Source organism: Sminthopsis crassicaudata, chromosome 4 (genome assembly GCF_048593235.1).
Source record: "Sminthopsis crassicaudata isolate SCR6 chromosome 4, ASM4859323v1, whole genome shotgun sequence".
Taxonomy (NCBI): domain Eukaryota; kingdom Metazoa; phylum Chordata; class Mammalia; order Dasyuromorphia; family Dasyuridae; genus Sminthopsis; species Sminthopsis crassicaudata.
This window is the reverse complement of record NC_133620.1, coordinates 382,364,493-382,382,290: the sequence shown is the minus strand read 5'-3', so window position 1 is coordinate 382,382,290 and position 17,798 is coordinate 382,364,493. Positions and strand designations below refer to the sequence as shown.

Below are 17,798 nucleotides of genomic sequence, written 5' to 3'. Positions count from 1 at the left end.
AGTGAAACATTAAGGAAACTATACAAAAGAGAGCCAAAACAATTCAGGAGAGGTCATAGATAAAGCAGAATATGTTAAATTTAAAATATACTTTAAAAGCAAGCTGTACACTATAGAGATTCATAGTTTCACATACATTATTTTTTCTTTTTCTGTTCTTTGTTTAAGTAGAGCCTTAGGACTGTTGAGATGGATAGTATTCTTTTTTAAAAAAAGATATGACCAGACCACTTCCCATACTCAATTAATCAACGACTCCCTATTTCCTCTAGGATAAAATATCAACTCATCCAATTTGCTTTTATAACCCTTCAGAATTTAGTCTAAACCTATCTTTTCAGCTTCAGTGGATATTAATCTTTGCTCTTCTCCAAAAACAAAGTCATCTTTTTTCTGTTTCTTTTTTTTGGCGTGGGGTGGATAAAGGCAGTGGGGGTTAAATGACTTGCCCAGAGTCACATAGCAAATAAATATCTAAAGCTGTATTTGAACTCAGGTCTTTCTGACTCCAGGGCTGTTGCTTTATCAACTATATTTTTTGTACATGATACAGAGAAAGAGAGAGCTCAGAGATACTAAATACTGGTCCTTGGTTCTAGATGCTATACATGGACAAACAACTCTCCATTTTCACCTCTCTTCTTTCAAGGAATAGCTGAAATACAACCTCCCAGATGGAGCCTTTTCTGATCTTCTCAAATGCTAGTGTCCTCTCTCTTTAACTAACTTATATTTAATTACCTTGAATTTATATGTGTGTGTGTATATATATATATATATATATATATATATATATATATATATATATATATATATATATATATATATTCATATATGCATATGTATACATGTTTGTGTACATACATATGCATACATACTCCTGTGTTTTTGGATATACACATATGTGTGTTTTTATGCATATATATTTATTGTGTATGTCCTTCTTGTCTCCCTGATTATAATATAGACACCTGGAGAAATTTCATTTCTATTTATTTAAATTTCTAGCACCTTGCACAGTTTGCCATACAGTAGATATTTAATAAATGCTTGGTGAATAATTGATCTTTGTTATATAATAAATAAATTTTAATTCAAGAAAAAGATGCTCCTGAATCAGATTTTTAGGGCCCAGTGTAGAATCTACCTTTCACTTGGTGCATTGATTTATTTACTCTTGGGGAAACCACATCCTGGGAGAACTAGCTGGGTAAAATCCTTAGAAAAACGTGGGTACCTCTTTCTGTTCCCAGCCAAAGCACTGAATGGTGGGGTACAGGACTGCTTGCCACTCCTCCTCCGGCTGACAAAAGGGCTTCTGTTCATCCTCTGAAGTGGGCCTTGGTAGGACAGATGCAGCAAGGGCATGAGCAGGGTTGGCCATCTCTAAGTTGTCTATCCGAATCTCCTCTCCTCCTGAAACACAGCTGCTGACCTCTTGAAGCTGGAAGCCCTGGATCAAAAGCTGACAAGCTTCCAAATCAGCTTCCCACACTCTCTCTAGAAGCTGACTTCTAGAGCTGAAACAATGACAATGTAAAAACATACACACACAGATTAGCATGGTAGAGTGGGTATGAAATAACGTCCATCCCCAGAGCTCCTTCACCCCACAAAAAGAACTTTGGCTACCCAATCATCCCCAAGAGTGGGATTTTATATTCTACTTATGACACTTCATACTTATGTATTAAAAATCACTTATAACCTTATAACGCAGTTATCTCATCTAAAATTAGGGGGATGGATGAGATGGCCTCCCAGGTTCCTTCCAAGTACTTCTAATGACTTATCAGTATGCATGTATATGTGCATATGTATACATATGTGCATGCATAAGTGTGCATACATACAAACATGTATGTTTGTATATGTGCCTTGTTTGTGCGTGTGTACCTCACATGCCTGTGATCTATGTATATATGTGTACAAACATATGTATTAGTTGCCCTCAAATAGTCAAGAATGACCCTCAAAGATTAAAGACATCATATTATTATAAGCAGAAAAAGTGACAGGTTAAGTCTTAGGATCTAATTTTAAATATTGGTTCTCCTTTTTGCTAGCTATATATGATCTTGAAAAAATCAAGGACTTAAGTTCCTGACCTATTGAAAAAAGGGATAGGTTAAATGATCTCTAAAGACTCTTCCTCTCTGATCCTAAGAGGAGATTTGGGCCCAAACTCCTATTGTAATTGCCATCTGTCACACATGGTGCACCACTTGATTATGTGACATTTTTATTGCTCTCTGTACATTCAGGTTTTCACCCAACAATAGATTATATGATAAGGATGGTGACTTTCACTCTCTAATAACCTTCACAATACACAGTGACACATGGCAGGAATTTATTGGTACTAATTGGATTGGATTGATCTTATTCCTGAAGAGATATAACTATGTTTTTCAACAACTTTTTTCCAAAGATAAAAATATGTTCCTTTTGTAAATAATTTGCTATTAATCACTTAATTACATGAACTTTATGCCTTGAAAACAGATTATTTTGAGAGCAGGGAAATCAGAAGAGACCTGGGCTGTTATTAGCAGAATTTGGGGATACATGCAGTTATTTGAACAAAAGCTAAGGTTAAGCCTCCAAAATTGTCTTGTGCTGCACCAAGCCAAGGTTTTGCAAACTAATTGGGAGGTTGGGAGGGTACTGTGTGTTTTATGGTGAGAGAAACACAGAGGCAGAAAATTACAAAATTACAGTCCTGTATGATGGCCTTCTCAATACTTTCTTCAGACTGTGGTTTTTTAAAAATTTCAACTTGTTGCATCTGTTTCTGTTCAACTAAATAGTGGTTGATTTTACATTCTTTAGAAACTTTGCTCTTCATGCATAGGACAGTAATTGTGTTGTTAGTAATAAATCCCTCAAATGAGTGATTCACTGCTACTTGGGGCTAAGAGAGCAGTGGAGGGAATTTTCAATGCTCTATATTCTGCTGGCAAGAGCTGAAGCTTCAAGCTACAATGTTTGGGGTGGGGATAGGTAATTGAGATTTAAGCACTTGGCCTGCTCACTGGATTATAACTGCCTGTCCAAGGTGAAATATGCCATGAGATCTCCTGACTGTGGCTTGAATCCCAGTGGGGAATTATGTTAACAAGAGGCAAAAGAGCCAAAGCAGATGCTTTTGTAAAAGACTATATTCCAACCCACCAAAAAAACCAAATAAAAATTATCTCCCTAAAAGATGATTCTTGCTAGATACTGCTCAGGACACAAACCAATGGGCAACAGGCCTAAGTAAGGCAATATAGTATCATAGAAAAGGTATTGAGTTTGAAGTCAGAGGCTCTGGAACCAAATTGAAACTCTGCTCCATGCTACCTGTTAAACTTTGGGTAAATCACTCATACTGTTGGGATGTTAGATTTGTTATCTATAAAATGAGGCTTTTGGACCAGATGACATCCATCTTTTTCTAGTCTAGAAAATAAGTTTCTTAAAAAATATAGACCTAAAACTGTATTATAAAGCACTGGTCACCAAAACTATTTGGTACTTGCTAAGAAATAAGAGTAGTGGATCAGTGGATTAGGTTAGGTTCAAAGACAAAATAGTCAATGATTATAATAATCTAGTATTTGATACAACCAAAGTAAGTTCTGGCATAAGAGTCCACTATTTTTCAAAAATCATTGGGAAAAATTGGAAAATGGTATGGGAGAAACTAGGCATTGACCAATGTCTAACACTCTCTATCAAGATAAGATTGAAATAGTTTCATGATTTACCAGAAAGGGTGATACTATAAGCAAATTAGAAGAAGGGATAATATATAGTATCTCAGATCTGTGGAGAAGGAAGAAATTTGTAACCAAAGAAGAACTAGGAAACATTATGAAATGCAAAGTTTCATATTTTAGTTAGAAATTTACAGAGCCCATAGTTTTTCCTATGAGTTATTTCTCCCAACAAACCTGGGGAAACATCAAATACATAAACCTTCACTGCCCTATATTCAGGTCTTTCTATTTGGGCAGGGCAAATTACTAGATAAGTAACCAGTATGAGTGACCAGAATGTTTCCTATACTGGAAAGCCTTGATTAATGTAGTCAAGCAGATGATAGGTAAATGTTTCTCAGCATTGTGAAAAGATATCTTTCAAATATATGAAAGAACTTTTCTAGTGTGTTATGGTGGAAAGAACACTAAATTTGGAATCCATAGACCTGAATCTATTACCAAGTTACTAAACATTGTTGGACCTTGCTTTTATAAAATGTTGATCTTTGAGGGCCCTTCCAATTACTGATGGTGAGGTTCTCCATATACGGTGTCATGAAGAACTGGGTTTGAGTCCCTCCTCTGAAATTTACTTGCTGTGTTAACGTTGGCTATATTGCTTAAATTCTCCAGACCTTAGCTTCTATATCTGAAAAATCAGAATTAAACCTTTAGCAACTTCTTTGTTATGAAAATTTATTAGAAAATACTTAATAAATGTGAACCACCTAGTACTATGATAAGGGAGCACAGTGTAATTTAGGTGCATACAGCACTGAGCCTAGAGCCAGAATGACTCACCTTTATGAGTTCAAATCTGGTCTCAGACACTCCTAGCTATGTGATCCTGAGAAAATAACTTAAGCTTGCATACCTCAGTTTCCTCATCTATAAGATGAGAGGAAAAAGGAAATGACAAAACCATCCCAATGTCTTTTGCCAAGGAAACACCCAATGGGGTCATGAAGAATTGGGCAAAATTGAAAATGACTGAACAACAACAAAAGCATGATTTAATGTTCTAGGTTCAAGTTCTAGCTCATACATATACTGGCTGTTTGACAGCAGGCAAGTGATTTAATTTCTCAATATTACAGGAAACTCTCTAAGACTATATATTGCAGAAGAGTTCCTGATACATGTTGGAGATAATGATATAACTTTCTCCCAGATTTTCCCTGCACCAATGAAATCATAGGACTGATTCTAAAGCACCTCCCCCCAGAAGTTACTGTGATGGTCTTAAGACTTGCATTAAATCTTAGAACATGACAGAACTTCTAAATCCACAATAACACAAAAGTAACTGGTCTGGGGCACTAACAGGTCAAATGATACTAAATGAAAGAAAGAAAGACCCAGTGTCACACAAATAAGTATGATACAAGCTACAAGTAATGTCTGAGACTCCAAACCAAGCATTCTAGAGAAAAAAATCCAAACTACCAAGACTATGACATATAATTGCCTGGTGGACCCATTATAAAGTAATTCTAGTACATCTTGGACAAGTTCTGAAGATAGAAAATAAGTGAGATGAGATAAGGTTTGCATCTGGGAAAGCACCAAAGCACTTTAATGGATACTAACCTGTTCCTGCAAAAGCCAATGTCTTTCAACTCTGATATTCCACCTCATACCTCTCAGATTGGCTAAGATGACAGGAACAAATAATGATGAATGTTGGAGAGGGTGTGGGAAAACTAGGACACTGATACATTGTTGGTGGAATTGTGAATGGATCCAACCATTCTGGAGAGCAATCTGGAATTATGCTCAAAAAGTTGTCAAACTGTGCAGTATTACTACTGGGCTTATATCCCAAAGAGATCTTAAAAAGGGAAAGGGACCTGTATGTGCAAGAATGTTTGTGGCAGCCTTTTTGTAGTGGCCAGAAACCGGAAACTGAGTGGATGCCCATCAATTGGAGAATGGCTAAATAAATTGTGGTATATAAATATTATGGAATATTATTGCTCTGTAAGAAACGACCAGCAGGATGACTCCAGAGAAGCCTGGAGAGACTGACAAGAACTGATGCTGAGTGAAGTGAGCAGAACCAGGAGAACATTGTACACAGTAATAGCAAGATTATGTAATGATCAATAACAATTGCTATTACTGTGTACAATGTATAGCTCTTCTCAGCAATAGAATGATCCAAGACAATCCCAATGGAAAATATCTTCGTATCCACAGACAGCACTATAAAGACTCAATGAGGATTGAAGCACAGTATTTTCACCTCTTTGTCTATTTGTATGCTTTTTCTTTCTCATGTTTTTTTTTTTTCCTTTTGGTCTGGTTTTTCTTACACAACACAACATACGGAAATATGTTTAAAATGATTGCATATGTTTATATCAGATTGCTTGCTATCTTGGGAAAGGGGAGATAAGAGAGGAAGGGAGAAAAAATTGGAACACAAAGTTTTACAATAATGAATGCGGAATTCAGTCTAATTCCAATGGACTTGTGAGGGAGAGAGCCATCTCCAGCCAAAAAGAAGACTGTGTGGAATAAATATGGATCACAATATAGTATCTGTACCTATTTGTTGACTTTTTTCTCTTTTTTTTTCCTTTTTGATCTGATTTTGGGGGAGGGGTAGAGGGAATTGAGGGAAAAAAAACTTAGAACACAGGATTTTGCAAAGCTAAATGTTGAAAACTACTCTAGCATGTGTATTGAAAATAAAAAGCTTATTATTTTTTTTAATGAATGTGAAATTTACATGTTTGGGGAAAAATAAAATGCTATTGAGAAACAAACTAATGTCTTCAAAATCAATATTCCCTGAATGACAGAGATGTTTTATGAACTATGATTTTACTGGGCAGCTAGGTGGCACAGTGGATAGAGTGCCCAGCATGAAGTCAGAAAGACTCATCTTCTTGAGTTCAAATTAGTCCTCAGCCACTTAATAGCTATATGACCCTGGGCAAGATACTTAACTCTGTTTGCCTTAGTTCCCTCATCTATATAATGAGCTGGAGAAGGAAATAAACTATTCCAATCTATCTGCCAAGAAAACCCCAGATGGGCTCATGAAGACTCAGACATACCTGAAACAAATGAATAATATTAATAATTTTATTGGTACAGGGGAATCTACTTGAGGAAACTCCTCTGTACCAACATGGATCTGTAATTGTTCTGCAATTTATAATTTAGGGCACTGAGAGGGTAAGTAGACTGCCAAGAGCCAGTGTACTAGTGTTGATCAGACACAAGTTATGAAACGAGTACTTACTGACTATAAAGCTAGCTTTCTCTCCACTATACCATTTTGCTGAATGGCATTATATGATTGCAAATAGTATACTAACACATTTCTAAAGCTACAAAACATTCATTGGATAATGGAAAATGTAATGTAACTGTGGGGAAAAAAAAAAAAAAAAAAACAACTACAAATACTTAACCAACAACCTAGCCTATCCATGCATTATTGTTGGTTAATATTAACAGTGTGTTGTGAAATTACTTAAGAGAGTCATAATAAACAATATTGAAGAGGTGGTAGACCCATTACCCATTATACTCTGTTCTGGCCAGACTAGTCAGGGTACAGTGTTATTTTGCTTTGTTCAATCATTTCTATTGTGTTTGATTTTTTTTGAACCCACTTGGATGGTTTACTTGGCAAAGATACTGGAATGGTTTGCTATTTCCTTCTCTAGCTCATTTTACAGATGAGGAAACTGAGACAAACATGGACAAGTGATCCCCATAAGTGATCCTGGCTTTGAACTTGAATCTTTCTGACTGCAAGCTCTGTATTCAAAGGACTGCACCACTATTCATGGCACCACATTTTAGTAAACACCAGCAGACTGGAAGTAAATGCATAAGACCACTATCAGAATGGTGAGATGACTAAATACTAAGTAACATGAGAATCGCTTGAAGAAACTAATGGTAGTTAGCTGGAGAAGAGGAGATTTGGGAGTAAGGGGGCATAAGAGATGTCTTCAAGTATTTGAAAACTTGCCACTTGGAACAAGGATTAGACTTATAATGCCCTCAAGAGCCATGCAGAAATTTCAACTTCCAACTGTGTAATTCAAACTCTTCCACAATGAGACTCTATCTTATCTGCCCAGCTTTCCCCCCTTTCATATGGTGTATGGTCTAATAAAATGAACTATTTAAAATTTTCCTACTCTCACCTTTAGGGCCTTGCTTATATACTTTATCATGCTCAGAATAATATTTTATCTCTGACACTTACTATGCCTGAGCATCTTACCTCTCTCCCAAGACTACAGTTTCTCATCTGTAAAAAGAGAAAGTTGAACTATGACCTTTAATGTCCCTATCAGCTCTATGATATCCTTGTCTTCCCTTAAGTACCCAATCAGATACTTCCTCCTCAATCAAGATTTCCCTAACTCCATCTCCAAGTAGACATGACCTCTCCTTTTTTCAAATCTCTCTAAGCACCATCTGATTCCTTTCTTGTTCAGTCGTTTTGATGTCTATTTTGGTTTTTCTTAGCAAAGATAGGGGAGTGATTTGCCAATTTCTTCTGCAGCTCATTTTACAGATGAAGAAACTGAGGCAAACAAGATTAAGGGACTTGACCAGTGTCTAAGCTTGCAAGTGTCTAAGGCCAGATTTAAACTCAGGAAGATGAGTCTTCCTGATTCTGAGGCTGACACTCTACACATTCCACCACCTAGATGCTCTGATTCTTTCACCCTTGTGTTATAATAATGATGTTGATAACTATAACCACCATAAAATAATAATTATTAAGAAACTAAAAGTGAATATCTAGAAAAATATGATCTAGAGACAAATATATATATATATATATATGTATGCCAGAAGCTGATTAATAGATAATAAATCCCTGCAATATAAATAGTAACCCCAAGTACCTTAAAATTAAAAAAAAAAACTTTATTGGAATTGAAGCATCAAAACAAATAAAACTGCTCCACATAATCACACAGATATAAAGTTGCCCCAAAACTTTAAGACTGGTAGATGTTACCATACCTAATACCCTGAACTTGAACCCTAAATCCATGGATTTAAAAAACTCTCAAAATACAGAGACCTAAGAGTCTGTTGTCCAGTCAGTTATTGGACTTGTCCTAAAGATGTGTTCAGTGAGCCTATAGAAGAAAATGGCTACTCAATAACTCAATCATCTTTTATTCAATTACAAAAATCTATTTCCTGATATTGAAGATTAAAGAATAATAGTTGTAGAGAAACTTGGCCCTGGGATTATTTCTAGCTCAACTCCACCAATGATAACAATAGAGCTCAACCAACAAATTGACCTGAAACCACATAATCGCCACACACTAAACTGTTGTTCATAAAAACTTGAACACAACACCAATCCATAAAAATACCAGGGCAGCATTTTTAATGGATAATGCCATCCAAAATACTCAACTTTTTCAAGCTAAATAGTAGTAAAATTTTTTCAGAGAAAATGAATAAATATCATGGGGGAACATACATGAGGTATGTATAGGTTTTGTCTTTTGCTGGAATTGTGCCAAGGATACTATTGGTGAGTCTACAAAGCATAAGTATAAATCCTAATACTTTTTTATTGGTAAGAAATCAATATATATCATTGTGTAATAGTGTATAGGATATTTTATATAAATGAGACTACTTATCTCAGGACCATTTCTATTCTGAACCCCATTAATAAAGATGAAAAGGTTGGAATAACAATTATAATAATAACTGAACTCCATAGTAAAGATGAGAAGAATTAGAATATAAAATGTCATTTAGAGAGGGTTTGACTACTTATCTCAGGACCATTTCTATTCTGAACCCCATTAATAAAGATAAAAAGGTTGGAATAACAATTATAATAATAACTGAACTCCATAGTAAAGATGAGAAGAATTAGAATATAAAATGTCATTTAGAGAGGGTTTTAATGATTTATAGGACATTATACATTTGTTCCTCACCACAACTCTGTGAGAAAGATACCATTATTATTATATTTTGCACATGAGAAAATTGGGGCCCAGGTGGCAAGTATTTGGTACAAGATTTAAACGTACTCTTTATAACCCAAAGCCCCTTATTATCTACTATGTCAAACTTTCTCCACTTATTTGTGTGTCTTCTATCCACATTGCATTCAAATTTTCTGAAGATAGGAGTTATAATTTTTCATCTTTATGCCTCACACAATGCCTTGTATACTAAAAGTATTAAATACACATTTATTAGATTTAATTGCTCTACTCTAGAAAAATATGAAGAAGTTTCAGAAATGCAGTTAGTTGTTTGATAAAATGAGAAAATGTCCAATGATCTAGTCCTTTCCCAAAGTGGAACAGGAGCCTACTCAAATGGTTGACCAGTTAGAAATTCTGGAGAAAGCATTCCTGTTCCAGCACAGATGGGCTTTGATGGTTTCTGAGGTTCTTTCCAAGTAGTTAAAGCTAGGGATGTTACAGCAGTCCCAAGTAAATCAATTCTAAAGCAAAGTCCTAGAGAAGAAAAGGTAGAGGAACCTTAAAAAAACCAAAGACCTATTGAATGAATTGGAAATCTCTTCAAAGGATTATAGAAGGTGGTACTGATAGGGATCTTGCTAGTAATAGATAGTTTTGATTATATTAAGTTAAAAAGTTTTTGCACAAACAAAACTAATGAAGACAAAGATTAGAAGGGAAGCAATAAATTGGGAAAAAAAATTTTACATTTAAGGGTTCTGATAAAGGCCTCATTTATAAAATATAGAAAGAATTGACAAAAAATTATGAGTTTAAGCCATTCTCCAATTGATAAATGGTCAAAACATATGAACAAGTTTCATATGAAGAAAATGAAACTATTTCTAGTTATATGAAAAGGTGCTCTAAATCACTATTGATCAGAAAAATGAAAATTAAAACAACTCTTCAGATACCACTACACACCTCTCAGATTGGCTAAAATGACAGAAAAAAGATAATGACGAATGTGGGAGGGGATGAGGGACAAGTGGGACAAGGAGACTTCTTAGGTGGAACTGTGAACGGATCCCACCCTTCTGGAGAGCAACTTGGAACTAACTATGCTCCAGAAGTTATCCAACTGAGCATACCCTTTGACCCAGCAATGTTTCTACTGGGATTATGTCCCAACGAGATCTTGAAAGAGGGAAAGGGACCGACATGTGCAAAAATGTTTGAGGCGGCCCTTTTGCAAGAAACTGGAAACAGAGGGGTTGCCCATCAATTGGAGAATGGCTGAATACATTATGGTCTATGAATGTTACGGAACATGATTGTTGTGTAGGGAACGACCAGCAGGATGATTCCAGAGAGGCCTGGAGAGTGACAAGAACTGATGCTGAGTGAAATGAGCAGCTCTGGGAGATCAGTATACAAGGAAACAACAAGACTATAGGACAGTTAATTCTGACGGACATGGCTCTCTTCACCAATGAGATGATTCAAAGCAGTTTCAGCTGTTCAGTGATGCAGAGAGCCATCTACACCCTAAGAGAGGACCATGGCAAGGGAGTGTGAGCCACAACATAGCACACTCTCTCTTTTTGTTGTTGTTCACTTGCATTTTGTTTTCTTGCTCATTTTCTCACCATTTTGATCTGATTTTTCTTATGCAGCAAGATAATTGTGTAAATATATTTACATATATTGGATTTAACATATATTTTAACATATTGGATTGCTTGCCATCTAGGAGAGGAGGTAGGGGAAGGAGGAGAAAATGAGGGTTTTTTTTTGTTGTTTTTTTTTTTAATTTTTTTTATTTGCTGAGGTAGTTGGGGTTAAGTGACAATACTTCCTAGCTGTGTGACCCTGGGTGATAAGTGTCTGAGACCAGATTTGAACTCAGGTCCTTCTGACTCCAGGGCTGGTGCTCTATCCACTGCACCACCTAACTGCCCCCAGGAGAGAAAATTTGGAACACAAGGCTATGCAAGGGTCAGTGTTGAAAAATTATCTATCTCTGCATATGTTTTGAAAATAAAAAGCTTCAAAAAAAATAAATTATCTTAAGAGAACTTTCTCATCTACTACAGAATTAACATGAACTTATTCCATACTTACATCTAACTCATGCCAAACAAATGTTGCAAGCAACTATACCTATGATATTAAGTTGGGGAAATAACTTTTTTTCTGATGAATAACTCATATAGGTTTGTCTACATCAATTAAATTCCTTAGATATAAAATTAATAGAGGCTTCTCTTGGCTAATGTGTTTGTTCTGCCTTACAAGGGTCAGTTGGCAATATTTGTGGGAAAGATAGTCTTCCCATGGAAGCTTCTTTCTAGGTTTAACAACTTTGCTTACATATAGTCAGTCTTTGACCAATGGACTGAATTTCCCTGGTTCACATAAAGTCCCTAATGTAGTCAAATGTGGCTCACTACCTTGTCCCAGGGTAAGCTGGAAGTCAGAGAAACAGATTTCCTATTAGAAGTATTGCAGACATACAAAAGTTACATTTAGCTTTTGATAAATGAAAACATATGCTTAAGTAAGTGCAGCCAAAGAATTTTAAAGGGAAACAGCAGCAAGACAAGAAGACAAGCATTTCTCATAAATCGCATCACAGCCTTCTCATGGATAACTTCCAGTAGTTCCAATGGGAAGAAAAAAGAAACTGGCCACTCATTGTGGATGAAATAGATAGTTCTTTTTTGTCTGCCCCTAAAAGTGTGGCTTCCCAGGCAAAGCTTCACTGAAATGAAAGCCAGGAAAATAAGATGGAAAATGAACCTGTACATAATAAAAGCTTGTCTCTTCCTGACATGCTGTCCAAATAGTTATAAGAGAAGGAATTACTGCTAAATGGAAACACGCGTCTCCATATAGAACTGACTAGGGGAGGATGATGAGAGAAGAATGTTAAAAATTACTTATAAATTCTAGGTTCTTCTCTGTGATGTTCTCTTTCTCTAGATTGTAATCCTTCTCTTGGGGACAGGTTTCTTGGGGAGCTTCTGGAGGCAGCCTTGACTTTAGTTCAGTTCAATAATCCCAAAATTGTAGCCAGGAGTTAAAGTCCTTTACCATCTCTTTCCAAATCTTATCTCCAGATCCTTTATTTTCTCCTTCAAGTCTCATCTCCTTCACTTGGGGCTCAGCTAGCTTTCTTAGAGGCTTCTCTCTCTCTTTGGTTCCCAAGAGCTCTTGTCCGAGTGTCTCCAGCCAGCAGAACAGTGGAATTTGGAATGAAATCTTGACTCCTCCTCCCAGAGAGTGGGCTTTTATATGCTCTCTAAAGGTGTGAATCTAATGTGTGGACCAATGAGCGAACTCCTTTAGAGGTGTAAACTCCTTTAAAGGTTTGAACTCCTTTAAAGATGTGAACTAAGTGCACAACTAAGTACCTTGTAAGAATCCTAACACTTCTCCAAGTAAGAGATGTTGAAATGAACTCTCCCTTCTCTTCTTTGCAGAAGTGGGGAACTATGGACATAAGACACTATAATGGCAGACTTGGTTGCTATGTTAATTTTGCTGAATTTTTTTCTTTTTTTTTAAATTGAATTGAAGTTTATTAGAAAAAGGAGAAAAATTGAGGAAATGATATCTTGGGAAATATAGATGATTAAAAACAAGTTGAAATTAAAAAAAACCTGCTTTACATATTGATTTTCTATAAAAAGGATGAGCTTGAAAGCTAGAAAGAAACCTCATTTTATCTTCAAGGCCAACTCATTCAGTCATCTCATTTTACAATTAAGGAAAATAAGACCAGATTCCAAGGGACTTGATCAAGCACCAGAGTCATGATTTTGAACTCAGACCTCAGATTTAAGAGTTAAGGTTCTTTCTGCTCTATTCTCTTCCTTCCTAATGTGTAATTATTACTCTTTAATCTTTCTCCCTGCCTTATACAAAAGAAAGTCACCCAATCAAGTCTATAAACCCAGAAGACACCTCTGTGACAAAGGGAGAAAACATGAGTTCCTGATGGCTGGAGGCAGAAGCAGTGAACATACAGCTTTTGGTGGTATCCTATTTATAGTATGAATGCAGAATATGGAACAAAGCAAAGAAATTACTAGTCTTCAAAAACAAAAGGCCCCCAAAATGCCCAGCTCCTGATAAAGGAAGACCTGAACTAAATTGAGAAAAGAAAAGGGGAAAAAGAGTAAATTCTGCATCTGACAGGCTGTCAGCCTGCACCTCCATGAACAGAGGCGTTAAAGCAGATAGACAGCACCTGCAGAAGAATGTGACAATATTACAAGCCACATATGGTTTCTTCCCAAATAGCCTTTTCATTAATTTATTTTCCTGTATTCCTCCCAAATCAATGCTATATGGGATTGAGATAGGTGGGTTGGTGTGCTGGAGCAAGGGGCATGTTCCATCCCCGAGTGGAAGAAGACAAGGTTGTAACATTACCACGTGTATGTTCTTGTCTGCTGTCATTGATGGCACTGAGATGAATGACCATGGTCCTTCTCCTCTGGGATTGTGTGTGGCCATCCTTCTCAAATATGTATTAAACATTCTGCGTTTGTGACATTGTGTTTCTCTAAGAAAAGCAAGTTAAACCAGTACAGTTCTGTATATTCTGAAGTTTTTTAGGAAATGAACCAAAACCAAAAGGAAACATAGTGGTTTCCTTATGCCCCCATCAATAGGCCGTTCTCAAATTTTAGAGGGATCTAAAAAAAGAGAGATATTGGGTGGTTTCTGGGGAAAGCCATTTAGCACTATCACATGTACATTTTTTTTAATTTAGGAAGATTTGGAAGAAACAAGGGGATAGATGAAGCTATAGATGATATAGTTGAATAGAATGTATACTCCTTGAAGACAGGACTCATTCCAGTTTTGACTTTGTATGTTCGGTACCTCAGTAAACATCTGGTGCATAGTAGCAATTGTTTTTAACTTCATTAGTAGGATCCATAACTTGGAAACCAGAGAACCTACAAGTAGTTCAATTTTTTAAGCCACAGAAAGGAAATGCTTGTGAGGAGCATCTGGGCTGTTGTAATGTGCTAAATATTTTCTCTTAGTTATTCCTGATCACTTTTCTTACCATTGGCTAGCTGCATTTTTTTTTACCTTATTTCCATGACTTGTATAATGTACATAATGTGAGTTAACTACTTATTATAGCACTTTATCACCATTGGGCTGGATCCCATAAAGCAAGACAGATATATTGAGTAGGTCCTCAGAATTCGTCTTAGCTCTTTTCTTTTAGAAGCTGATGTCAAGGACTAAATAAAGATAAGCTTTAAGAAGGAACTTTACCCTAATCACCAGTCAATCCATGCACAAGAAATAATGAAAAGATCTGACTAGATATCAGGATATTAGAGGATACTACTAGTTGGGATGAATCCACATGGCTACTATGTATTCTCCCTCTAGAAAACACTCTTCTCTAGATCTTCAGTCTAGAAAAGATTACCCTATGGAGTATTTTCTAGATTTCTAATAGAGAAAGAAGTCTTTTCTAGATTTTTTTCTGGATTCTTCCTCTAGAAAAAACCCTCTTTCCTATATTCTTTTCTAGATTCACCCTCTAGAAAACTCTCTTTACAGATGAGGAAACTGAGAAGAACAACAGTAACTTGCCCTGAGTCATTTAGCTAGTTTCTGGGTTTGGACATAAACTCAGGTTTTCCTAATTCCAGATCCAGCACCCTGTACTTTATGCCAGTATTACAGTAGAAGATGAGTTCCTGAATGACCTCATTCTTAAATTGCCATATAAGTACAATTATTGCACAACATATAATCCCCCTAAGAGGGCCATACCATTCTGGTGTTGGGTGGGAAAATTTAAGATGAAGGCAAGCTAGAGAAATTCTATTAAGACATTGGTGAATCAGAGCTTTGAGAATTAAAGCTCTAAATTAGAGAAAACAATTGAAACTATCAAAAGTTGTACCCGTCAAGCAAGCAGCAAGGGCTTTCTATGTGCCAGACATTGTGCAATTATTCAGGATACAAAGGCAAAATAGACCCTAATCTCAGGGATTTTATACTCTAATGGGGGAAGACAATATGTATAACTATAGCTATACAATATGTATACATTGCAACGCATATGGTATATATGCAAAACAAATAAAGAGACCCTAGCAAAGCTTTGTGCAGATGGGTACACTTGAAGCTTGAAGGAAGCCATGGATTTGAAGAGCTAAAGAGGAGGAGGAAGAGCATCTAGGTATGGGGGATAGCCAGAGAAATGGAAGCACTGGTGTAAGGAACGATGAGGCAGTCGGTTTAGCTGGTTCAAAAAGTATGTGAAGAGGAATAATATGTAAAAATGCTGGAAAAGTAGGTTAGAACTAGGTTGGAGTTAATCAAAAAAGAATAACTGAAATTGAGTGATTGATTAATTGAGTAGGACATTCCAGGAGGAAGCCATGAATTAACATCACTTGAATGAGCTAGTCTTTCAATTTTCTTCAGCCATCACCTCCACCACCTAACATCTTAATTTTATTATTATAGCTTTTTATTGACAAAACATATGCATGGGTAATTTTTCAACATTAACCCTTGCAAATACTTCTGTCCCAACTTTTCCCCTCCTTCCCTTCACCCCCCTCCCCTAGATGGCAGGCAGTCTCACATGTTATACCCATATGTTAAATGCAATATATGTATACATATTTATATAATTATCTTGTTGCAAAAGAAAAATCAGATTTAGAAAGAAGGTAAAAATAAACCTGAGAGGGAAAACAAAAATACAAGCAAACAACAACAGAAAGAGTGCAAATGCTATAGTGGTCCACACTCATTTCCCAGTGTTCTTTCTCTGGGTATAGCTAGTTCTGTTTATCACTGATCAACTGGAACTGAATTAGATCCTCTCATTGCCAAATAGAGCCATGTCCATCAGAACTGATGTTCATATAGTATTGCTGTTGAAGTCTATTATGATTTCCTGGTTCTGCTCATTTCACTCAGCAGTAGTTCATGTAAGTCTCTCCAGGCCTTTCTGAAATCATCCTTCTGGTTATTTCTTACAGAGCAATGATGTTCCATAACATTCATATACCATAACTTATTCAGCCATTCTCCAAATGATGGACATCCACTCAGTTTCCAGTTTCTGGCCATTACAAGAAGGGCTGCCTCAAACGTTTTTGCTCATGTGGGTCCCTTTCCCTCCATTAAGATCGATGTCTTTGGGATAAGATCCCAGTAGAAACACTGCTGGGTCAAAGGATGTGCTCAGTTGGATAACTTCTGGAGCATAATTAGTTCCAAATCACTCTCCAGAATGGTTGGATCACTTCACAACTCCACCAACAATGTATCAATGTCTCAGTTTTCCCATATCCCCTCCAGCATTCATCATTATCTTTTACTGTCATCTTAGCCAACCTGACAGGTGTGTAGTACCACCTAACATCTTAATACCAAAACAACAACTAAAACATGCCTAAGATCAGGTTGTTGTTTGTTTCTGTTTTGTTTTATCATGAATCTAGTTAAGAATCTCATAAAACCTGCAGACAATTTCTGGAAATAATGGTTTTAAATGTGTAAGATAAAATAATAGGATTACAAAAGAAACTTATCTTTAAAATAAAATTATCAAAACACAAAAAAAGTGGAGTTCACAAATCTCAAGTTAAGAATCCCTCAAGGAATATCTGACTCTGGATCCCCTTCTCCTGCCTGATCTCTCCAAGACTACACATCTAAGAAAGCCCCAGACATGCTTCACTTACACCCTCTTTATGCTCCCCTATTCCTTCCTACTCCTTTAATCCTAGTACCAAAAATCAAAATCAAATTAATTGACACTGTTCCTGGATGGTGCATGTAATCTGCTTCCTTACAATCCTACTTAACATCCCTGTGATTTTCAAAACGAAAGTGCTACTTTCAGGCTACCACTCATGTGTTGTCTCCCCCTTTAGATTATAAACTCCCTGAAGAGAGGGACTGTCTCACTAGCTTGCATTTATTTTCCTAGCACTTAGCACAATGCTTGGCATAAAATGCTTATTGTTTATCAATTCACTCAGTGAGATGAAGTAAGTCACATCTTAAATGATTACAGCAGGTCTAGATCCTAATATCTAAAAGTTTATGCAAA

The 17,798-nt window shown here is 36.3% G+C and overlaps 1 protein-coding gene across 1 annotated transcript in view; it reads right to left on the bottom strand.

Moving 5' to 3' along the window:
• Positions 1-17,798, bottom strand: part of DISC1 (DISC1 scaffold protein) — a 491,977-nt gene that overhangs the window by 23,943 nt on the left and 450,236 nt on the right. Inside the window, exon 11 of the mRNA XM_074262397.1 lies at positions 1,238-1,520. Coding sequence (XP_074118498.1) covers positions 1,238-1,520 — 283 coding nt within the window. The remainder of the gene's footprint in view (positions 1-1,237; positions 1,521-17,798) is intronic.